Source organism: Ambystoma mexicanum, chromosome 11, assembly GCF_040938575.1.
Source record: "Ambystoma mexicanum isolate Mex_15411 chromosome 11, UKY_AmexF1_1, whole genome shotgun sequence".
Taxonomy (NCBI): domain Eukaryota; kingdom Metazoa; phylum Chordata; class Amphibia; order Caudata; family Ambystomatidae; genus Ambystoma; species Ambystoma mexicanum.
The window spans coordinates 876,964,498-876,989,739 of NC_090934.1; the positions used below are offsets into that span (position 1 = coordinate 876,964,498).

Consider the following 25,242-nt stretch of genomic DNA (forward strand, 5'->3'; position numbering starts at 1 on the left):
CCAAAAGGTCACAGCTGATTCTCAGTTGATGTTGTATTCTCTATTTGTACCTCTATGTGATTTTGAATGTTCCTCTTCTCAAAACATCAAAGAGGGACCTCAGTGATGCTATGCTCCACATCACAATTAACGCATGAATGCCACTGTGTGGTCTGTGTGATCTTCTGCACCCAAAACAACATGTGTGCATATCTGTGCTGTTCTCCTGCACCATAAAATCAAGTATGGCCATCTTCGAGTTTGTATTCTACTACGCCAACAGTGTACATGTGCCTATTTTTGGATTTTGTGTCTGTTCTCCACCAACAGAAAATCCTGTGAGATTCCCTGCAACAATAAATCATATGTGCCTCACTGTGATTGTGTGTTCTCCTGCAACAAAAAAAGTCTGTTTTGTTGTTCTCCTTGATCTAAAAACATGTTTGTATATCCGTGTTCTGCTGAAAATCACAAATTCTTAGCTGTCATTTTTGTTTGCATCTGCTAAAAATTCATGTGCGCTTATCAGTGAGGTTGTGTTCTCCACTGCCAGAAGATCATGTGTTCGTGTGTGATTTTGTGTTCCCCTGTGCCAAAGCATCATATACAGCTATCAGTGATTGTATGTTCTCCTCTGCCAAAAGAAATGTGTGCTATAATGTGATCTGATGTTCTCATTCAACAATTTGTTGCGTACACCTCCACCCAAAAATCATGTGTGCTTCTCTATGATTTAGTTTACTCCTCTGTCAAAAAGAAGTTTGCCACTCTGTGATTTTGTGTTCACCCATGCAAAACAACATGTGTGTTCAAATGTGACTTAGTGACACCAAAAAAAAAACATAAAGTGGCAGCACCATGTTTTAGTGTGGTTTTTTCTCTCTTTGGGAAAACATAGTAACGGCTAGAATCTATCCTTACTGTTAATGTTTTATCTTCTGCATATCTTCCATTGAAAATAAGTACCTATTAGTTTTGAACATTCTACTTACTATGATCCTCCAATCCGTGAGCTGCTCTCAAGCCCTTAAAGCAGAAGTGGCTGCCTGCAGGTACAGCATAGAAGCAAAGCAGCACAGGACACGTTAGCATGTTCTTTTACTTTACACCAACAAGTTTACTAACCTCCAAATCTCAACCCACCAACAGGAATATACCAACATTGTGTTGCTACAAATAGTAGAGGTACTACACAAAGTAATAGCATTATTACCAGTAACAGTACTAGCACTGCTACTACCAGTAGTAGTTCTGTTGTGATAAGAAAACCTTTCATATTGTGTGAAATCAGCACCCTGGGGGTTTCACATTGCTGGGGCTTTTCCAGGAGTTGGAGTACTGTACCAACACCCTCAATGGAGCATTGTGCCCATGCCATGGGTATTCACATGGTGATCTGTGGAGGTAGCAGCACATGCAAACAATAGTATGGGAGAGGTACAGTGGGTATCGCAGTACAACTACTACCACAGTATGAGCAGCCATAGCAGAACTAGTGCCAGCAGTGGTAGAAACACTAATACTACTTCACACCAACATGTTTATTTCCTTACTAATAATGTACAACGAGCAGCAGTAGTAGTAATGGTAGTAGGTGAAACCGCTGTAGTAGTATTAGTAGCAGTATGAACGCTAGTGGTGATAAGATTAGTAGTAGTAGTAGTAGTAGTAGTAGGTGTATTATTACTACCAACATTAGTATCACTGCTATCAAATGTAGCACTAATACTATCACTGCTGCAACCAGTACTTTTAGTACCACGATTCTACTACCAGTTATACTAAGACTATTTCTATGGATGTAGTAGCACTACAAGAAGCATTAGTACTACTATTAATCATAGACGCAGCATCAGTATTAACATTATTAACAGTATCAGAAGTAGTACTCCTGGAAGTACTATTACTACAAATACTACCTGCAATACTGCTAGCAGCAGTGCTGTTGGTCCTACTATTGATGGTAGCAGTACTACTCATAGCGGTACTGTAGTAGCTGTAGCAATAGCAGTAATACTAATATTGGTAGTAGTAGTTGGATTACTTCTGCTGCTGGTATCAATACTATTAGTACTGGTAGTTGTAGTACTACTAATAGCAAAAACTGCCATTTGCTGTTAGTAGTGTTAGCACCAATGGTGATAAATACTACTGTTTTTGTTAGTATTCATGCTGCTACTAATACTTCTGGTAATATTGCTACTACGTCTGCTGATACTGCTGTGGCGGATAATAGTACTGTAGCTTCTACTACTACTATGACTACATATCAAGTACTACTAGTAAAGGAACTCCTAATGCCGCTAGTGGTGGGATAAGACTACTACTAATAAAAATAGCAATACTATTCCTGGTACTGCTGCTATGGGTAGGACAGGATGAGTAGGTAATTAACGTGGTGGTGTAAAGTAAAAGAAATCACGCACTTGTAGTTTTCCCTTTAGAGCTATAGTGGATTAGCATACTGCACTGCCACTCCTTCTCTGATGTCTCTTTCTCTTTAAGGGCTGGAAAGCAGCACCCAAAGAGGAGGGCAAACATAAAAAAACAAGCATTGGCAATGCTAACAGTTTGGGCTTTTGTGTGGGAATGGGTAATGCATTTGCCAGGCACTGCCATAGTGGTATGAACTGTCCATAGCTGGTAGCATCTGCAAAATGGTGCGAATACCTAGGCTAATAATAGCAGTGTCTGGCAAATGCCTAAAACTTATATGCAAGCCGAAACTGCTGCCTTTGTCAATGCTTGTTTTTATCAGGACATCAATGAAGGAACGCATAGTGCTTATAAATTGATTGGCTGAAGGCAGAACTGGTTAAGAGATGTGTATTACACTGTAGTGTGTTTACAGCTCCAATTAACTCTTAAAAGACTGCTTTGGGAAGAAAAAAAAACACTGGCAGGGACTTTAAAAACAGACTTTGATGGTAAGGATTAATAAAGCTAGCTCAAACAGATCCAAGACGAATGTGTTTTGGGTGGGAGGGGCAGGAAGTGGGTGGGAATGGCCATAGGGATTAGCATGGCAATGGGGAGTTAAGCTGTGGATACTCTAATGCAATAGTTTTGGCTTAAAGTGCCACCTAGCAGCCAAAACTAAAAATGCACATATTAATATTGAATGTAAGGCTGATGTGAATGATTTTCCACTGAGAAAAAGGCAGACGATACAAAATTCAAAGTCAGGAACAACATATTTCATTTTTGTAAAGCCTGCATGTCCGCTTAATTCATACATCCTCAAGTTAACCCTCCCTTTTCACAAATAAAGCTGCACATGTGGTGTTTGCCAGACCATCCCTCCTCCCACGTCTTTTCTAAAAGCACTTCGGATAAAAGTCCTGCACAGTATTACTGTGATTAAATAAACAGAACAATTAGAGAAAGGTAGCTTACTGGTGGCCGCGCTGTTTTCGCGTGTATTCATCTCCTCCTCTCCTGAATGCATGCGTGGGTGAAGCCGTGCTGGAGTCAGCATGTTTGCTGGTGCCGCCTCTCCCGCCCACCACTCCATGTACTTAGTTATCAGCATTGAGAATGCACAGATAAGCACTGAGAGTTTCTCTCGCCTGCTCTAGCAGCGGATATACCGGGAGTGCTTCAAGACCTCCTCTGAGTGGGTGCAGAATCCACCTCCTGCAAAGTAATTATGGCCCTGTGGGGTCTCCACTTGAAATGAGCTGCACAGTCCCATGCACACTCCACAGGCTGAGCACCAACAATGAATGACAGGGCACAGAACACACGTCCTGCTGCACGAACGTGGATGCAGCATTTCAGCTCAGGGGAAAAAGAGAGTCAAGAAACATAGTTGTGTTCGAGGGAATTTTCAGTTTCTATGTGTAATTCTGAGGTGTGGAACATTTGTATTTCTAGGCAGTCCTAATGGAGCCACCCCAGGCACAAAGAGATGATGTTGCTTGTCACAATGTGATCGTACAGAGAAGCTGGAGCTACAGTTTGGGACTCTTAGATACACAGCCACAGTGTAACCACTGGACCATGGGTTGTATGTACAATAGGAAAAATGCTTGTGCGAAGCCCCTGCAGCTTAGCGCCAGGGCCGGCCTCTGGGCCTTTCGGCGTTGGCAAATGACATGGACTCCCAGGCCCTGTGTGGCCCCCTGTCGTTCTGACAAAGAAAGCTTAAGGTCTTTAAGCGAGAGTTCACTGGGGTATTAGCTGCCCTGCTGCCCCCCTGCCGGCTGTCTTTTTCTGTTCTGCTGTACACACCCCTTGACTATCTGCAGGCCACCCTTCCTCACTGCATTCCTTTATTAAGAATTGTGCCACAGAATCAGACACAAGCTGAAACTGGGGAACGGATACATGGTCCCCATGACAGCCCCATCCTTCGTGATGTGTAGGAGAACTGGAATCCAGCAGGATAAGACATAAAACAGAACATGTACCAATACTACTTCTCATTCCTTATTATAGTTTGATCACGTGACCTGAAAAGTGCATCGGAGAGACACAATACAGACGCTACCGTTTTTACACTGCTCGTTCGCTTTTGAAAACTCACATGTATGCACTTTTGTTGCTGTCACATGGAGGAGCTGAAGGCAAGGGGGCTCCCGGACATCATTTGGAAATGTCCCTAGGCGGCCGGCTCTGAGTAACCGGACTGGCCCTGTGAATGCCAAGCACATATTGCCAATGTACAAAGGAGGCCCTGAAATTCACAACCCCATTCTCGTCCAGCACTACCCACATTGCGGCTCTAGCAGCGTGCAGGAAAGAGAGGCTATGCAACCGCTCGTCAGTCCCAACTGATTACATCATTATGTCCGCAAAGTGAAAGCTGTGCATGGCGGGTCACTTGACTGCAGGAGCACCTACCCTATCTGAGGTGCAGGCAGCAGTCTCCTGGGCTGCAAACTCAAGTTATGCGGCCGTCATGCAGGGACGTCATTTCACCAAAATGCCTGCGGTAGCGGAAGTGACATCACATGACCCTTTACTTCTGATGCCATGAGAGGAAGTTATGCCATTTGACCCCACCCCAGTGACATCATGGGAAGCGATAGAACATGACCTTTCACCCCTTTAATGAGTCTAGCAATTATTGGATAGAATTCCAGAAAGACAAATTATGTGTTAATCCTATTCTTATTTACCGTGACTGCTCAAAATATTACAAGTGTGGAACCTCCTGTTTTTTTAAATAGGCCTCAACATAAATTCCATTCACTCCAGAAACAAAAAGCCACATGACACTTGCCACAGCCCAGGAGCTTCAATGTAAAAAAAAGGAAAAGAAAAAGAAATCTAATACCTTATTTTTTTGGGCGGGGGGTAGCAAGGGAGACCACAGGGGTACCAAGTGAAACCTTGGGGGTCACACTTGCGACCCCTGGCGAACCCCAAATGACGTCCCTGGTCAAACCATATGCACTAGACAGGTATTTTCCAGACACAGCCTCAATATGCCCAGGTACTACCAAAATTTGGCAGTTGAGGTCATATTATGTTATGTTATGTTAACTTGCAATTGTATAGCACCCCCTGCCATAATTCATGGCGTTGAAGTACTGTGCCTGTCCCAGAGGCAAGCAGAGGAGTAGTAAGGTGCTTGTGACAGTAGAGGGTAGCCACACATTGTGTACAGTTGAGATTGGGGAGGAGGGACAAGTAGGAGGCTAAAGAAGAGCAGAGAAAGAAGTAGGGAAAGATTGAGAAGGCTGGAAGCTGGAGAAGACAGAAGGACTGAGGAGCTGAGAAACTGAAAAAAACGGACCAAAACTATGCATATAGTTGGACCAAATTTATTGTGGCACCCTGCTGTATTCTATGGGACACAGCACAGGGGAAAGAAAAAGCTAGACAGATGTTGAAGACATGCCAAAGGAGCACCTTTCTGATTTAATCATTGTGTGCCTTGCGCCAGGCACGTGGCTGCTGAATTAAAAAAGGTAGGACATACCATATAGCACTGATTTGTTTGAGTTGTGGCATTCAATGGAGTAAACAAACTAACTCGATTTACCTGCATTTCCGGGTGGTTGTATTCTTCCCTCGCTGCCAAAGGACCAATTGAAATTTGGAGGCGAGGGGAGGTGAGGCGCAGAGCTTGTAGAGTGAGAGAGGTCAGAGATGCTGTCCTGGCTAATTAACCAGGATCCTTGCAGGGGAGGCATTGAGGCAATTGCTGAAGAAGAGCACATTAAAGGAGGTGTATGGCTAACTGGCAGATGCTGGCCCAGGAATACACCTCCATCATCTCTGTTAGATTGATCGTGTGAGAGGGCTATCAGGCCCTTCAAGAGTGAGGTGTCAGAGAGATCGATGTGAAATGAGGATTAAGGTCACATACAGATCCAACGTGGAGACAAACAGAGAGGTGAAGAGAGGACAGTGTGCAAGGAGGTGGGGGAGGGATTGTTATTGTCACAGTTTATTACAGGGCACACTCCAGCCAGGGAACTCCTTCCCCTACAATGAATGTGGCACATAATAAAATGCTTTTTCTTTTTAATATACTGCAGATTCTTTTGAGTAGGCCTCCAACCCGTCTCGCACCCAACCGCCACAAAAACCCCTTGGCCCTCATTACGAGTTCGACGGTAACCATGCCGCAAAATTCAAAGTCAGGAACAACATATTTCATTTTTGTAAAGCCTGCATGTCCGCTTAATTCATACATCCTCAAGTTAACCCTCCCTTTTCACAAATAAAGCTGCACATGTGGTGTTTGCCAGACCATCCCTCCTCCCACGTCTTTTCTAAAAGCACTTCGGATAAAAGTCCTGCACAGTATTACTGTGATTAAATAAACAGAACAATTAGAGAAAGGTAGCTTACTGGTGGCCGCGCTGTTTTCGCGTGTATTCATCTCCTCCTCTCCTGAATGCATGCGTGGGTGAAGCCGTGCTGGAGTCAGCATGTTTGCTGGTGCCGCCTCTCCCGCCCACCACTCCATGTACTTAGTTATCAGCATTGAGAATGCACAGATAAGCACTGAGAGTTTCTCTCGCCTGCTCTAGCAGCGGATATACCGGGAGTGCTTCAAGACCTCCTCTGAGTGGGTGCAGAATCCACCTCCTGCAAAGTAATTATGGCCCTGTGGGGTCTCCACTTGAAATGAGCTGCACAGTCCCATGCACACTCCACAGGCTGAGCACCAACAATGAATGACAGGGCACAGAACACACGTCCTGCTGCACGAACGTGGATGCAGCATTTCAGCTCAGGGGAAAAAGAGAGTCAAGAAACATAGTTGTGTTCGAGGGAATTTTCAGTTTCTATGTGTAATTCTGAGGTGTGGAACATTTGTATTTCTAGGCAGTCCTAATGGAGCCACCCCAGGCACAAAGAGATGATGTTGCTTGTCACAATGTGATCGTACAGAGAAGCTGGAGCTACAGTTTGGGACTCTTAGATACACAGCCACAGTGTAACCACTGGACCATGGGTTGTATGTACAATAGGAAAAATGCTTGTGCGAAGCCCCTGCAGCTTAGCGCCAGGGCCGGCCTCTGGGCCTTTCGGCGTTGGCAAATGACATGGACTCCCAGGCCCTGTGTGGCCCCCTGTCGTTCTGACAAAGAAAGCTTAAGGTCTTTAAGCGAGAGTTCACTGGGGTATTAGCTGCCCTGCTGCCCCCCTGCCGGCTGTCTTTTTCTGTTCTGCTGTACACACCCCTTGACTATCTGCAGGCCACCCTTCCTCACTGCATTCCTTTATTAAGAATTGTGCCACAGAATCAGACACAAGCTGAAACTGGGGAACGGATACATGGTCCCCATGACAGCCCCATCCTTCGTGATGTGTAGGAGAACTGGAATCCAGCAGGATAAGACATAAAACAGAACATGTACCAATACTACTTCTCATTCCTTATTATAGTTTGATCACGTGACCTGAAAAGTGCATCGGAGAGACACAATACAGACGCTACCGTTTTTACACTGCTCGTTCGCTTTTGAAAACTCACATGTATGCACTTTTGTTGCTGTCACATGGAGGAGCTGAAGGCAAGGGGGCTCCCGGACATCATTTGGAAATGTCCCTAGGCGGCCGGCTCTGAGTAACCGGACTGGCCCTGTGAATGCCAAGCACATATTGCCAATGTACAAAGGAGGCCCTGAAATTCACAACCCCATTCTCGTCCAGCACTACCCACATTGCGGCTCTAGCAGCGTGCAGGAAAGAGAGGCTATGCAACCGCTCGTCAGTCCCAACTGATTACATCATTATGTCCGCAAAGTGAAAGCTGTGCATGGCGGGTCACTTGACTGCAGGAGCACCTACCCTATCTGAGGTGCAGGCAGCAGTCTCCTGGGCTGCAAACTCAAGTTATGCGGCCGTCATGCAGGGACGTCATTTCACCAAAATGCCTGCGGTAGCGGAAGTGACATCACATGACCCTTTACTTCTGATGCCATGAGAGGAAGTTATGCCATTTGACCCCACCCCAGTGACATCATGGGAAGCGATAGAACATGACCTTTCACCCCTTTAATGAGTCTAGCAATTATTGGATAGAATTCCAGAAAGACAAATTATGTGTTAATCCTATTCTTATTTACCGTGACTGCTCAAAATATTACAAGTGTGGAACCTCCTGTTTTTTTAAATAGGCCTCAACATAAATTCCATTCACTCCAGAAACAAAAAGCCACATGACACTTGCCACAGCCCAGGAGCTTCAATGTAAAAAAAAGGAAAAGAAAAAGAAATCTAATACCTTATTTTTTTGGGCGGGGGGTAGCAAGGGAGACCACAGGGGTACCAAGTGAAACCTTGGGGGTCACACTTGCGACCCCTGGCGAACCCCAAATGACGTCCCTGGTCAAACCATATGCACTAGACAGGTATTTTCCAGACACAGCCTCAATATGCCCAGGTACTACCAAAATTTGGCAGTTGAGGTCATATTATGTTATGTTATGTTAACTTGCAATTGTATAGCACCCCCTGCCATAATTCATGGCGTCGAAGTACTGTGCCTGTCCCAGAGGCAAGCAGAGGAGTAGTAAGGTGCTTGTGACAGTAGAGGGTAGCCACACATTGTGTACAGTTGAGATTGGGGAGGAGGGACAAGTAGGAGGCTAAAGAAGAGCAGAGAAAGAAGTAGGGAAAGATTGAGAAGGCTGGAAGCTGGAGAAGACAGAAGGACTGAGGAGCTGAGAAACTGAAAAAAACGGACCAAAACTATGCATATAGTTGGACCAAATTTATTGTGGCACCCTGCTGTATTCTATGGGACACAGCACAGGGGAAAGAAAAAGCTAGACAGATGTTGAAGACATGCCAAAGGAGCACCTTTCTGATTTAATCATTGTGTGCCTTGCGCCAGGCACGTGGCTGCTGAATTAAAAAAGGTAGGACATACCATATAGCACTGATTTGTTTGAGTTGTGGCATTCAATGGAGTAAACAAACTAACTCGATTTACCTGCATTTCCGGGTGGTTGTATTCTTCCCTCGCTGCCAAAGGACCAATTGAAATTTGGAGGCGAGGGGAGGTGAGGCGCAGAGCTTGTAGAGTGAGAGAGGTCAGAGATGCTGTCCTGGCTAATTAACCAGGATCCTTGCAGGGGAGGCATTGAGGCAATTGCTGAAGAAGAGCACATTAAAGGAGGTGTATGGCTAACTGGCAGATGCTGGCCCAGGAATACACCTCCATCATCTCTGTTAGATTGATCGTGTGAGAGGGCTATCAGGCCCTTCAAGAGTGAGGTGTCAGAGAGATCGATGTGAAATGAGGATTAAGGTCACATACAGATCCAACGTGGAGACAAACAGAGAGGTGAAGAGAGGACAGTGTGCAAGGAGGTGGGGGAGGGATTGTTATTGTCACAGTTTATTACAGGGCACACTCCAGCCAGGGAACTCCTTCCCCTACAATGAATGTGGCACATAATAAAATGCTTTTTCTTTTTAATATACTGCAGATTCTTTTGAGTAGGCCTCCAACCCGTCTCGCACCCAACCGCCACAAAAACCCCTTGGCCCTCATTACGAGTTCGACGGTAACCATGCCGCTATTGGATGAATGGCTGCCGCCGAAATCGCGTTGGGGCCCGGGTCCTCGGAATGAGGACTTACTGGCCCATTTTGAGTTCGGAAGGCCCGGTAATTCCTCCCTCCAATGACCCGGACACGGTCCTTCCCCATTCCCATTTCAGCCCCTATGGGGCTGAATGGGAATGGGAGAGGGAGCAAACAACGGGCCATTACGAGATGGCCCGTTGTTTGCTCCCTCTTCCCCTCGCGGGACCCGGTAAGCACGTCTGGTTTCCAAGGCATTGCTTCCTGGGTCCCGCGAGGGGACCTCGTAATGCGGCGGTATGGAATGAACGGCGCCGGCACCTTTTACGGCGCTGTTCACTCCGTACCGCCAGGGTCCTAATGAGTCCCCATGTCACAATGGACTAGGAACCATGCCGGTGTGTATTAATAAGATGTTTTATTCATTTATTATTCAATGTAAATGAGGATAATCAAAATACAACAGCCACCAAAATTGTGTCAACACAAATGCAATATCCTATCTAGGGCGACCAAATGGAAATGGGCTGTTACACTCGCTTTTGTTATAATGACAAACAGGAAAATACAATCAAGTTGAAATAGATTGTTACACTCGCTTTTGTTTTAATGACAAACCAGTAAAATAACAATTCCACACAAAGTGATAGCACCTACAGTAAAGCACTCCCCCCTTCAACACACACACCCAAACATCAATTTGGACTGGATTCCTTTGAATGGAAGGCAGTGGCAAGGAGTAGGAATATAGGGGGGAAATCGGTTTTGGTGTCACCACCACAAGATGGGAAGCCAGCAAAGAAAGGGAAATCCCATTTTTTGGAGCCGAATGGAAGAATGGGATTTTGATTATTTCTCACAACGGCTAGGGGACAGAATAGAAGAAAATGTGCATTGCTTACACTTAGGAGATAGGCATAGCTTTAGAGAATACTAATCCACACACCAGGGCAAAATAAAAATGAAGTAGGAAAATCGGTTTTGAGAAAAAGCAAATGCAAAGGGAAAATACGGTGGCAAAGGGAAATTCATTTCTACTGGGACTTACAATGACAGGCAGCTCATGGAAGAGGTTTAGCTTACAATAGGAACATCGGTTTTCAGTGACAAGGACAGAGGCTCATAACAGGTAGACTTCTAGGCAAAAGGGATTGCTCAAAATGGGAACAACAGTTTGGGTTTAATTGAACAGATGCAAACATACATTTTATTGGTAATGCTCACGATAAACTGACACATTCGGTTTTTAGTTACAAGGAGAATAATTCTTTTGAGGCAACACTTCACTGACTATAACAATTAAATAAAAACACCAGGAACAAGATGGTTGATTTCTAATTGCAACAATCATGAACGGTGAATTTCAATGGGGAAATTAATTGATTTACTTGCAAAAATACTTAGGATTTACACAAACAACTGAGAGGTTTTTCAAAGGAGATATACTAACAAACACAGGCAAACAAGAGATTCTTCTATGGGGAGATTAATAAATTACACGGGCAGTTGGGGTTTTCAATGAGGAAATATTGGATGCACTGCTACACAAATTAAGGGTTTATGCAATTTAGGGCTGGTGTTGTATGCTACTTGCATAGCAAGCCTTGGTTTAGGATTCAAGAAAGCAAGCTGGATCTCAGGACACTCTGTACGGATAGGGCAAGGGATCTTGTCACTGCACTCTCTAGGATGGTAAGGTTCAGCAGCATTCCCTCCGTCCTCCTTCTCCTGTCTCATTCTCCTGTCTCCCCAGTTTGTGTGTGTCCTGAGTCCTAGTACAGTCCCCCTTATATAGCTGAAATGACATCACTAACTTTACAATCTAGGGGGGTACCCTGTAATTAGCACTGCTGCTAGGATTGAACAGCTACCACCCCTCTCTCCACCCCCAGTTGGGAATGGTTCAGGGGAGGAGAGCATCATCTGTCTTTGTCATCTTCCTTTTGTTCCCCTTACCACCTTTTGGCAAAAACGAGTTATATATCATAACTTCATAATTGTACTAGCCACTGCCATATGAAACATATTCGGTTTTCATTAATCTTGGGGAATTAGATAAGCCGATCGCCAAATCTGTACGATGGCGATGTGGACATTTTTGTCATGTTCATAAAATGTACAACAGTTATGAATATGTAAATCATCAAGCATATTCCTAATTTCAATTTCCATCTTTTTATGAAATCTCATAATTGTCACATGTTCAGATAAGCCAAAAAACGAATCTAACTGCCCATTACAGTTCCCAAGTCCCAGGTAAATGCAATTTATATCCTTAAAACCGCATCAAAATTACATGAAAAATGGCATAAACTGGAAATAAAATCCTTAGCCTGATGGCTGCTCAAAATGCCTAAAAAGAAATAGTATTTTAATATTAACTGGGAGTGTCTTGTTCAACATATGGAAGGGCCACTTCATCCCCCACAGCCATCTGTCTCCCTGGGCTCGCTTGTGACCAGAGTTTTTTTTATAAGTCCCTTTAAAATTGGCAGTTTGCTCTTTGAAGTGGGTGCTACAATGAAACACAACTTTGTGTCAGGCTTCACCCACATTTTGACTTCTTTGAAATCTGTGGGCTCCTGCCATCATGTCTGCAGAATAGGGAATTTTGACGCCCTCAGCAGCATCACATTATATTGCGGGATTGTTTAGAGGAGAGGTGTGATATCCAGCTGGATGTGGGGCTTTCATTGTGAAGTGCCTGCCTCAGCCAGAACTGTTTTTTCCTGATGTAGTGTCTCTTCACACGTTACAGGAGTTGTGTGGGTAGAACCTAATATAAATTTACTTTGGTCACCCCCACAATATGCTTCCCTGACATTTTCTGTGTGAGCAGTGATATCTTTTTCAATTGTGGCTTTTTAAAGCCGTTTTTATTTGCAACACATGTGCAGGCTGTTTTTGCTTTTAATGTTTAAAATCCTGTCTTGCAGGTCACATGATTCTGTGATGTATCCTTCTTGGGTGCATTTATATTGCTGCTTGTCCATTGATAATGATGGGTATCCCCTTTTCACATGGTTCTTTAATTTGACATGAACAAAGAGCAAAAGCCAGGCCGTTTGTGTTGCAGTGTTTAAATTCTTGTCACTCATGTGAAATAAAAGCAAAAGCCAGGCCGTTTTTGGTTGCAGTGGATAACTTCTTGCCATTAATGTGAAATAAACGCAAAAGAGTGCCATTTTTGGTTGCAGTGTTTAAATTCTTGCCACTCATGTGAAATAAGTGCAAAGCAGGGCCATTTTTGGTTACAGTGTTTAAATGCTGCTGTTCATGTGAAAGGGAAAACAAAAGCCAGGCCGTTTTTGGTTGCAGTGTTTAAATGCACCCCAGAGTAGTGGGTCAATGTGTGTGTGCCACCGTTTGGGACTGGCATCGGTGAGTGCCTTAAGGATGTCCGTGCGTTAGGCCATGGAAAACCAGACAAAGTGTGGAGGAAGGCAGAGGGCAAGTGTTGCTAAGGGTGGGACAAACACAGGGCAGAACAGGAGGCTTAAAGCGGTAAGCGAGTATCAGTGCTTATATAAATGATCGAGGGAAATGTTGGCTAGGATTTAAGTTAGAAGGGGAATTATATGGCTCCGGGGGATGGCAGGGAGCTACCAGATCTTCAGGATTTTCCTGAAGAGGAGGTAGTCCTGTATGCTGTCGATGTTTCGAGGGAGTAAGCTCCAGATTGCCGGTGCTTGAAATGAGAAGGAAGAGCCACCGATCTGTGTGTGTTTTGTCACATGGATGATGAGCAGTGATCTAGAGGCTGATCTGAGGTGTCTGGTGGGTCTGTCTTGAGAGATCTTCTTTTGCAGGTATTCAGGAATTTTCTGGTGTAAGGTGCGATTAGTACTGCACATGCGTCAGCAGTGCCATTATGGCATTGACTGGAAAATGTGGATCCAATGCCTACACAAAAAGCCAGAACTGTTGCCTCTGCCAAAGCTTTCTCGTTTTTCATATGGAGGGAGCTCCCCATGAAGCTCCTTGACCCTTCACGTGCCCCAGGCCTTGCACGCTTTCCTCATGCCTGTTTGCAAGTCTTCCACATATGACACACTGCCACACTCCCTTCCTTGTGCATGCCTTTGCCTGGGCACCTTTTCTGACAAACGCTTTGATTGAAAACATTGGCAATCATGAGAAAATATTAGACAATCTTTTGTAACATGCCACTGATGCGCTATTTCCCATTGCACCTTTAGTTGTGGCATTGAGTTCTGAGTTCTTCTAAGAGGCAGGGGTATCAGTGTAAGCGCATTACAAAAATGATACCAGGGTTGCTTCTCAATTGACCCTTGTAGACCTCTGGCCCTGTGTTTACTTCATGGCACAATGAAACCTGAAGCAATCTCGCCTCACCAATATTCACGAGGCAAGTCAATTGCACCTCCTTGATCGAGACCTCACTGCAACATACTCAGTAAGTATATGCAGTGCAGAGCAAAGCAACAGACTTGCCCGCAAAGGCGTTGCTAGGGTGGGGGCGCCTGTGGAGGCTATAGACCCTGGTCTTTTGGATGTAGCCCCGGATAGAAGCTCGGGTGCTACAACCAAAAGGCTAGCTAGCCCCGGGTCCCATCATTAGCCTAGCCCTGGATCTTTTCCAGACCTAGCAACACCCCTGCTTGCCCGGCTGCATTGTGCACAAAGACTATGCAATGATATTTGATTGTTTTTTCATAACGTGCTTAATACCCAGAGGTTTCTAAGCGCAGACCGAGGATCGAACCTGTGTTGCTCTGTGTTGTCTTGCTTTCAAGGCGAGCACGTTGCCCCTGAGCCATCCTCCAGAGCCTAACGAGGATGAGTCACTGGATGGGATAGAACCAGTGTTAGAGCTGCCCACACATCGCCCTCACACATCCCATCCGCATCTATGGTAGCTCAGATAAATGCTGCATCACACCTAACCCAACAGATCTGATGAAGAGTCAAGCCTGCATGATGATGGTTGGTTCTGCTCATGAACAGTGGATTGTGAGCCAATTATAACAACATTAGACGAGCAGTCAGTAAAAAGCCAAGATACAGGAAGTGACATCTGGCCGTTCTAACATAACTCCCCAAAGATGCTTCCCAGAAACCAGCAATTAATTCCCAGAAACCTGCAGTTGTATTGGATTGGATTGTACCGAGTGCAAACAATGGCCCAAAGACATCTAGGTGCTGAGTAAAAAAAAGCAGACATTCCGGAAGAGGTGCCAAATCGTGAAGAATGTTTAAAAAAGACGACTCTTTAGTGCCTTGCAGAACAGAAGGTGGTCTTCAAATTCCAAAAGGGAAAATGAGAGCGTGCTCGACAGGGTGGGAGCAAGGACCAAAAAGGAGCATCGCTTCAGTCAACCTCTCTGATGACGCAGCACTTTTAGAAGTGTCAGCGAGCATGAAGGAAGGCAGCTGTCCTTCGCGTAAAGTATTATGCCACTGCATCGAGCTTGGAGAAAATCAAGGTTCTCATGAAATCTGAATCTGATAGTGGCACGTGAAGCCCATCTGCTGAGACCAGCAGTCTCTCAAATCAGTGTCTATCTTCAGCACTGGATGGAATGTGGCCAGTCCCTTTGACCAGTAGACAGCATCAATAGACCCATCCAACATTCCTCGAACAGCGTTACAGAAAGAGGGTGCCAGGAGGATGAGAAACATGTCGAGAGATAAAGTAAGAATCGACAGAGAGTGTTAAAGATCAGAGAGCAAGTATAAAGAAGGTCTACCGGGAGGCGATGGATTGGCGGGCGAGTTTAAAGAAGGTCTACCGTGAGACGAAAGATCAGAGGGCGAGTATAAAGAAGGTTTACCGGGAGGCGAAAGATCGGAGTGCGATTATAAAGAAGGTCTACCGGAAGGCGATAGATCGGAGGGCGAGTATAAAGAAGGTCTACCAGGAGGCGAAAGATCGGAGGGCGAGTACAAAGAAAATCTACCGGGTGGCGATAGATCGGAGAGCGAGTATAAAGAAGGTCTACCAGTAGGTGTGACAAGGGGTGAGCGCAGAGCGGTAAAGAGGGAGCACGTAAAAAGAGGAATGAACCAAGTGCGGCGGCACATTTTACAGTGACAGAACACTAACAGCAACACAAAAAAAAGGCAACAGGAAAAGACTGAAGGTGTGATTTAGAGAGCAGTACCAAGTGACGGAAGATGGAGAAGAAGCTGTGGACATTGTGTGCATTAATTTAGCTGCAATAGCACCTAGGTCTTGTTTCGTTATTATAAACTTAGAGGTCACAGTGTGAACAGCTATTAGCGGTACTATGATCTTCCATGATGAATAGAGAGTGCCAAACATCGGGCCAAACGGATGCGACTAAAAAAGGCAAGCACGTCTTCCTGAATTACATGCTTGCTTTGCTCATCTCCCAAGGGGGCAAGATGTCTTGGTACTATTCATGTAGCCCAGGATCACTGGGAAATATGAAAGTCCCACCATGTATTCCGGTAGCATGCTCAATCCGGTCAGGGTTGCTGGTCAACAGTGGCAGTGCTGCTTCTCAAACATGCTGCTAGCAGTGCTCAGTTATGCCAGTGGTTCAGCTTAATTATGCCAGTTGTGCTGCTCGTGTATTCTAGCAATGCTGCTCAGTTATACCAGTAGCACTGCTTAGTCATGTCAAAACATGCTGCTCATTTACAAGAGGGGATGCTCCATGTTTCCACTGGTTCTGCTTATTTGTGTCGTGTCGATATATAGCAAAGGGAGTCGGGGGGGGATTCTGGAAATAGCAGAGTAGCAATAATTGCTCAGGAACACCAGAGAGCTGCTTAATTGGGCCAGCTGTTTGGCCATACCGATGATCTTATTTCTGGGAGGGAGCTCTGAACGTGCAGTGGTGCTTCTTAAGTTTTTCCACTCTGGAAACCTAGTGCAACAAACCAAGTAAAGGAGTTACTAAGTATGTGAGCTCTTAGCCTATATGCTAGAGGCTACCCAATTATTGATATCTGTCCAGCTATGCTGGATTAGGAACACACTGCCAAGTGCATTTGATAAGCTTAATGATCTGATAAGTGCCAAAGTGCTGCCAGATAATGCCAGGGAACTGCTCAGTGCCAGTGGTACTGCTCAGTTATGCCATTGTGGGCTTTACTGTACCAGAGGGCTGCTCAGTCATATCAGAGGACTACCCGGTGCAAACGTACTGCTTAGAAATATCAGAGGAGAAGCAGTGGGAGCTGTCCATGGCCAGATTGCTGGTAGGTTATGCCAAAGAGGCTGCCAAATGTCTCTGCTTTGCCAAAGTGCTTCCAAATTATGCCCGGGAATTGCCCGGTGCCAGGAGCACTGCTCAATTATGCCATGGGGAAGGGGTCTTTCTTTACCAGAATGCTGATCATTCATTTAGGAATGCAGTCCAATGCAAATCTGCTACATAGTTATGCCACGGCGGGGGTGGGGTCTGGTCATGGCCAGAGTGCTGCTCAGTTTTGCCAAGGAAGCAGCGGGTGCCTGTTGTCTTCTCATTTATATCAGGTGCATGCCCAACACCAATCCTCTGACCACGGATGTGGTAATGCTGGAATCACTGCCAAGAATGAGAGAATGTTATTGTCAAATTAGAGAGTGGGCTGCCCAGGTGAAGAAGGCTCCAGAATCATGCCATAGCTAGCCCATTATACGTGGAGCCTTTCACTTGCACCCAATTGGCAACCTAGAGTAAAATACTGCTAAATTTTACAAGGCAGAGAGAGGCCTCTTGCCAGATTTGCAGGAAAGATGAGTGTTGAGATGCTTCTCAGCCCTGCAAGGGAGTTGTCCAGGGAAAAATAGGGTTGCTCAGTCATCCATTGGGGCTGCTCAAGCACTGTGCCGTCATGTCAGGCGGAATAACCATTGCCAATATTCATGTTAAAGATTCCATAGTGGCTGCCCATGGCCCAATGCTGCTCAGTTATGTAAATAGGGTGAAGAGGTTACCAAGTGTCACTGCAGAAATATACAGAGGACATGCTCAGTTATGCTGATGGGGGGTGGACTGCCTATCGCCTGAGCGTGTTTGAACTCAGCCATGTACCGTACAGGCACCAGCAAAGTGCTACAACTGGCAGCAGTGTAGCCAATCTGAAGGGTCACATAGTGTAGTGTCACTAGGAAAGCAGATTTGACGGTTTCAATAGTATTTCAATTTTTTTAAAATATTTTTTCCAGGACTTTGTAATTTTTCAATTAGCCAACCGAATGCTATTCTAGAAACTTTTATATAGAAGCATGTTTAATTTCCAAATTATTGAGGACAACTATATTGTGGGTGTTACCAGTGTGGTTACCACCTGCCAGTGCCATGGTGCTGATCTGCCATGCAATGGGACTGCCAGATAACAGAGTGTAGCTCTAATACTCTGGGTCTGCACAGCGGCAATGGGGATGTTGAATTGTGCCAGGGGTGTTGCTAGAACACCGTCACGTATATCTGAGGGAAACCATTTGCCAGAGTGCTGCTCACTTAATCATGCCTTGTGGATTGCTCATCCTAGAGTACTGCTCAGTCACATCATGGTTGGCTACCCGGTGTCATGCTGATGGGCATTACTGCCAGAGGGGCTGAAAAGTGGCAACGTGCTGCCAGGGTGCTGACCAATGCCAGTCTGGTGTTTAGTTATGCTAAGGGGGCTGATCAGTGAGCAGTGCTGAAACGTCTGATATGTAATGCATGGTTTCTCAAAGAAGCGTGAGATTACAGCTAATTCATTAAAAAATGGCATTACAATGCCAGAGTCCTGCTGTTGGGAGTATGTTTTTCTCCTTCTGACTCCTGACACTACCCCGACGCCAGACCCATTTTACTGGACAGTGGAGGAGTTCTGGAGTGGCAGGGGTTAAGGAGATGGAGGATGACCTCTTTAGTACTCCTGTTTTGGCTGGGCAGAGGGGAGAGTGCAGACTCCTCTCTCCTCCCCCACCCAGATTGAAGAGAGGCGAGCCATGTTAGCACCACCTCTTGTCCATCCCACAGACTGTGTCACAAAATCTGGACAGGGCCCTTAAAGAGTGTGGCAAGCTATATTTCACCAAACTAATGACCCTTTAACAGCCATAGCTCTGGCAATCCTCAACATGCACGGCTGTCAGCTAGGGAACACATCTTCAGTTCATATTTATTTTAATTGATTATTTTGGGCACAATGATTGAAAGGATGTAGGCTTGAGCACCAGTAATGCGACATGTTCAATCCCGCTGTAAATGTCTTAGAGTGCTATGAGCAGGTGAGCACTTGGTGTGGCATTTTGGGCCATAGTGTGGCATTTGCACCGTCTCGCCGAGCTCAGGATCCTGCTACGCCTAGGTGGACATATGTTGCTATGAGGTTTGGATCTTAAGACTTGTAACAATTCTTGACTGGTTGCCTAAGTTAGTTCCTCCCTATGTCACAAGTTAATGCCAACCAACCTGGTTTTCAGACTTATTCATGCTTTTTGTGCTCCTCTATCCCCCAGCACTGTCTGTCCGATGAACCCGAGGTCCGAGAGTTTGACCCGGATGCAGCAGCCCTGCAGCCATACCAAGACCAGAACTACCAGCCCGTCTACTTTGTTTCTGAAAGTTTTGAGAATGCCAAAGAAAAGCTTCGGTAATGATCTGATAGAAGCGACATGCATGTGAAGGGGTGAGGGGTAACGGAGGTAGAGCGTTGGCGGAGAGCAAGGGAGTCAGAGAAACATTGATGTCTTTGAAGCAGACGGCAAGGAGTGAGATTTGGGAAAATGGAGACCAAAAAAGGATCATATGCAATATTGTTTACATGGGTGTATATTTAGGGGGGCAGGGGTGTTTGTCCCCCCCAACTTTCATGGAACACCATTTTGTCCCCATTCATTTGGCTGGGGCACCTTTTCTTCAGATGTCATGTCCCCCCCAACATTTTCAGCAAAGTTACTCCACTGATTGTTTAAGAGAGCAAAGTGGTAGTGGGACACATTAAAGATACAAACTGGGTGGCCAATAGTAAGTACAACAAAGGACATATGTGAAAAACATGAATGCGCTAAATTCCAAGACTGACTGCTGACATTTGAGGAGCAAGGGCAAAGGTGATTGGAGAGGGTGGCAGCACTGGTACGGTCTTCGCGGTTCATGGTGACATTTTTGAACGTCATATTTTCGAAATGCCATTTTTTCAACATCAAAATGGCGGAAAATGTTTTTTTTTGTTAATGTTTTTTTTAATGGCGGGTTCCCTCCCCAACCCCCCGTTTTTTTATAGACACTTTTTTTTTTACAAGCGAAACAAAAATAAAACATAAAATAAAAAAAGATCATTCGGAATTTTTTTTTACGCATTTTTTTGGACAAAATGGCATTTCGAAAATATGTTTTCGACAATTTAATTGGATACCGGTTTTCGCAGTGCAAGAGCAGCTTTATTTTCGACCCAATGGGTCACTGACTGTAAGACCCAAATCTAGACCATTTCCTTGCACCTTTGTGCTGCTAAAACCCAATAATGACCGCAGAGCAACCTGTGCATCGCACCACCGTGTTCCATGAAGGACTGCATAAGTTGTAACATGAGTACGGTAAAGAGAGAACAAATATACACAGAAAATTCAAAATACTACTAAACAAATGCACAATATATTTGATCCAGCTAATTGAGCTTCCTCTGAACCAATGTTTGCCAAGAAAATGGCACTAGAGGAAGTGATAATGTGATATGTGAATGTTATAAGCCCCTGGTGATCACATTTTCTCTTACTGGAATGCCCTCATTTTTATTATACAAATTTAACAAAACATCAATATTTTCCGCAAGGGGGCTGCCAGTATTAGAGCAATGTATCCAGCACCTAAACCACAGCTCTAAGCAGTCAGAAGTTCAGGACCAGTGTTAATGTGCACTCAGATCAACAATAGCGCCACCCAACAAGGATTGCAAGTCCAGTGTGGCGTGGGCACACCTGACTAACTCATCCCAAGAGAGAGGATTCCAGGGACAGAGTGATGTGCGCAAATCACAAACAACCCCCCAAAATTGAGGGTTATAGAATTCATATGATGCCCACAGGCCTCACTCACAAAAGCCAACAGTGATTATTATGGGAATGTGTGAGTCATGTTCACATAGGCCCAACAATGCTCAAAAGTTGGGATCATGACCTGGGGACCATATTTGAAGGGAATAACAACCGCCCACAGCAGTCGGGATTATGGAATCTGTGCCATATTGCCACACATCACCAACAATCCCTGAGTGTGAGGAATATGTGATCTGCATGATGCTTTCACATGTTGCCATCGATGACCAAGTGAGAGATTTTCAGGACTGGCCTTGTTCTCTGCATGAGCTGAATGATCCTCACTCTCTGCATCGCGTTCTTAGTGTTGGACCATTCATGTGCTTAGCCTCGGGAGTAAGCCGTGCCATCCCTTTTCTGTAGCACAACAGGAAGCAGTCAGTCTTACTTCAGACTTCATTGGGACTCAACTGCTGTTTAAAGTTGCTGCAGTTGAGGAGGGTTAGATTTGGTGGTTAAGAGTCCGTTGGGGGTAAGGGTGAGTGGAGGCAGAGGCGTCTTGAGCTGCCTAAAACTCAGCTTCAAATCGCACAGGTTTCACTCAGTTGGAGGGATATTCATTTAATCAAAGTTAAGTGTCACTACAAAGAAGGCAGAGCCTAGGGCATGGGATTAGGGAAATTTATGGTGTGAGTTATACGGAATAACAGACCATGTGGTGCTTCTTTACCCTTTGCAGGAGCTATGCAGCACGCATTAAGCGCCCTTTTGCAGTGCAGTATGACCCGTACACCTTCAGCATTCACATCCTGGATAATCCACACAAGATCTGCTGCTCCCTGGGCGGAGTGAAGGACACACTGCAAGGCCTAACTGATGCTCTGAACATGATCAGTTAGTGCCTTCGGAGCAAGAACAGAAAAGAGAGCACTTTGCCACACGCAGCAAATGGCCCACCCCAAACACAAATCGGAGGCCAAAGAAGGCAGTGGCTGCACTACACTGATGTGGAAAAACAATGTTCATTTATTGGTTCTAGTCCTCATCCTTTGGTACTAGCCTGGATCGTCTTTGTCTTCTCATGAATTCATCTTGTATATCATGAATGTACATTTTCCTGTAGCCTATTAAAAGTGTGTACATGCAAAGCGGCCTTGTTCATGTGTTTGTATGCCAGGCTGATGTAAGCACTTATTCCCAACAGTAAATCACCCAACAGTACCAAACAAGCTCAAGCATGCAGAATTAAAAGTTGTTACATTTTGAACATTTTGGAAACTGAATTCCCTTTTTCTTCGCAATAATGCAATTTAATTTAGGGCAAGACAGGGTGTGTTTTTGTGTGGACTAATTTGTGACTGTGTTTTTAAGAAACATGTGTAGTAGGTCTGATCCTTCAATACTAACCATTAAATACAAGAACATGCGTACAATCTCCTTCTGTTCCTCAGTATCACTAGTTTGCTTATAGATCCAATGTCTTCTGTGAAGACAGTGGTCTGAATCCTGCGGTTCTCAAGATGTTTTGGTCTATGACTCCCATGATCCCAGATCATTGCCTATGCTGGCTAGAGCTGATGGGAGTTGTAGTTAAAAACATCTCCGAAGAGCCAAAGGTTGCAGAAGCCTAGGAAACCATAAATGACATGTGCACACTGTATAAACCCAGTGGACTGATTTTAGAGTGACCTGCCCAATAAGGCTATCCATCTGAAAGACTCTCGCTTTGAAGTGTCAGGGCCAGAGATGAATCTGTATTCATGTATGGCCGAGGAATTTATTGGTGTGGCCGGGTCAACAGAAAGGCCACCATTAATTAGTTGAACCTTGTAAAATCCCCAAAATTCAAGAACTTATGTGGTCCCTCTCTGGGCTGACTGGTGGGGCGTTGCCTGCTCTCAATATTTTCACATGAGGCTGTAAACCCATCTGGACAGCGAGATAAGATCGCTTTAGCAACCATTATCCGAGCCTTTGACTATACATGAATGTTTAAGTGATTTGCACCAGCCTGAGTCAACTAAGAAAGCAGATGCCTATGGCTCAAGTTGAGTGGGTGAAGCAAAACGTAATGTACCAATTAAACAAAATATGAATATATATATATATATATATATATATATATATATATATATATATATATATATATATATAATTATGTTGCTATTAGTTTACATTTAAAATCAGATTTTGTTGATTTACTCTGGAAAAGTGGAGATTCAGGGAGGTGATAGTTTAAATAATTAAATATCTGGTTAGAAAGTGTGATGTCGAGAACTGTTATAATTGTCGCATTATCCACAAAAATCTGTTGTTTGCACATGCAATGTCATCTACACGCCAGATGCATTTTATTTAGTCTGGCAGGGTGAGTAGAATTAGAAAATGTATATATTGTTAGGTCTATTTAGAAATTAGAGAACGTTGTCATGTAGAGACTTTTTCAGTGAAGAAATTAAAATGTGTAAAAAGTAAATTCAAGAGGGTGGACTGATCCCCTCCCATATTTGGCCTTGGTAAACTGAAGGGGCCAATCAGAACGGAGGGTCCAGCCGTGCAAGAAGGCGATGGATAATAGTTGATCAATGAAAAGGAATAGCCAATAAACTGGCATATGATAATTCAGACATTTTTGTGGGTGTGATTATGGGTTTATAAGATGTCACACAATAGAAATCAAGGATCTGCCCGGGAAATGAAGAGAGAGCTACCTAAAATGATCTGGGTGGAAATATTGATGGAGATTTAACAGCGCGTGGATGATTGCCTGACACTGCCTGGGTTAGAACTGCTCATGTGATTGCTGAAGGAACCAGGGAAATACAGACATACGATGGGATTTCTGGAAGGAAAGCTAAATAGAGGGATGAATGCTGGTGGCTATGACTGACTGGAGGGCCTGACCGGAACCCTCTGTTCCCCAAGATAAGTTCCAGAAATGCTGATATCTTTCCTAATCACCAAACCCAGAGATCTGGGGAAGTGTCTTGCTAAATGAAATAAAGTGAAGTCCCTAATTGAAATATACATTCTCTCCTGAAAGTGAGAAAGTGAAAGTGACCCTGATAGAAGTGAGATTTTGTATTGTATTGCTTCAGGGTAAAGGAGGGCATGTTTGCATGTGTGATAAATGTGCTGTTTTTTCAAAGTTTGATGTGCTTTTATATTGCTAGTTTGACATGTGCACAGGGAGATTATAAGTCAAGCACACTGCACGGGAGAACGTGTTTTACACAAATGAACAGTGGTGCTGTGATTTCAATACAACTTCAGAAAAGGATTACCAAGTTCATGATTTTCTAATGTTCCTCTGTATTGTTTAATTTTGACATTCAGCGGTTGTTGTGAGACAGGAGGGTTCAACTCTTTATTTGGCCTGTGTTCCATGTACATGAGTCCCAGAAGAGAAATCCCCAAAAGTGAGTTTTTGCATTGAAGCTTTGTTTTGTGCCACAGAGAAGGTGGCATGTGTTATCATTTGCTGCAAATATTCATTGGACATATTATTCAATAAATATATGTGCTGTCTGTACCCCGGCCTGGTTCTTGGCTTATTTGTAGCACAAGGGGAAGGATCTATGTGGCGCTATATGAGTCATAGACAGGGCTAGACTGAATCATAAAAAAGATATATAAGGGAAGTCCATAAATATATCATTATAGAACAATGTTAGAAACTCTTGGAGTTAGGACCCCAATGAAAAGTATTTCCTTTCTGTAAGCGTATGATGTCAGCTAACACATTCATGTAGCTGTTAAACAGCTATGGAGATATATGAGACCCCAGTGGCTCTTTCAGATGAAAGAGATGGTAGACCAAAAGAAAGTTATTTGGGAGGACTAACGCTGAGCGGTTGCTGAGGAAAGATGTCAGACGTCTCCCCATAATGGCCATCGTTTTATTTAAGCATTGCCATAGTTTGACATGAGTGATGGTGTCATATGCTTCTGACTGGCCTTATTGGATTAATAAAAAGGGGATATTTTATCCATGGCACTCAGTAGTCTTGAAGAAGAAGGTGGATTCAGTATGTTTGCCTGATCCAAAAGGGGACTTTTGTTTATATAAGAAAGAGTATTCCTCATTGTCATTTTTTGGAGGGTGGTTGCTATTTTCTCTAGGATCTTTGAGATGCATGGATGGATGTGGGCAATAGGGTTAAAACTGTTTAGGTCATTTGGGTCTGAGTGAAGTTTCTTGAGAAGGGAGTGATGTTTTTTTGTTTGTGGGGTTCTGAGCTATTCCCCCTGTTGAAGCAGTTATTGCATGGATCGCCCAGCGTAGTGGCCTGTAGGCATTATTGGAGGGTCTGGGA

General features: G+C 44.5%; 1 protein-coding gene and 1 long non-coding RNA gene across 2 annotated transcripts in view; one reads left to right on the plus strand and one right to left on the minus strand.

The window, feature by feature from the left end:
• The window catches only part of LOC138503877 (uncharacterized), a 121,771-nt gene extending 118,184 nt beyond the window's left edge, over nucleotides 1-3,587 (minus strand). Inside the window, exon 1 of the long non-coding RNA XR_011279727.1 lies at nucleotides 3,376-3,587. This is a non-coding gene — a long non-coding RNA (uncharacterized lncRNA). The remainder of the gene's footprint in view (nucleotides 1-3,375) is intronic.
• Nucleotides 1-23,031, plus strand: part of TH (tyrosine hydroxylase) — a 414,235-nt gene extending 391,204 nt beyond the window's left edge. The window contains exons 12-13 of the mRNA XM_069623939.1: nucleotides 19,409-19,542; nucleotides 21,666-23,031. Of these exons, the coding sequence (XP_069480040.1) occupies nucleotides 19,409-19,542; nucleotides 21,666-21,825 (294 nt within the window). The 3' untranslated portion in view covers nucleotides 21,826-23,031. The remainder of the gene's footprint in view (nucleotides 1-19,408; nucleotides 19,543-21,665) is intronic.
• Nucleotides 23,032-25,242: the final 2,211 nt, after the last annotated feature.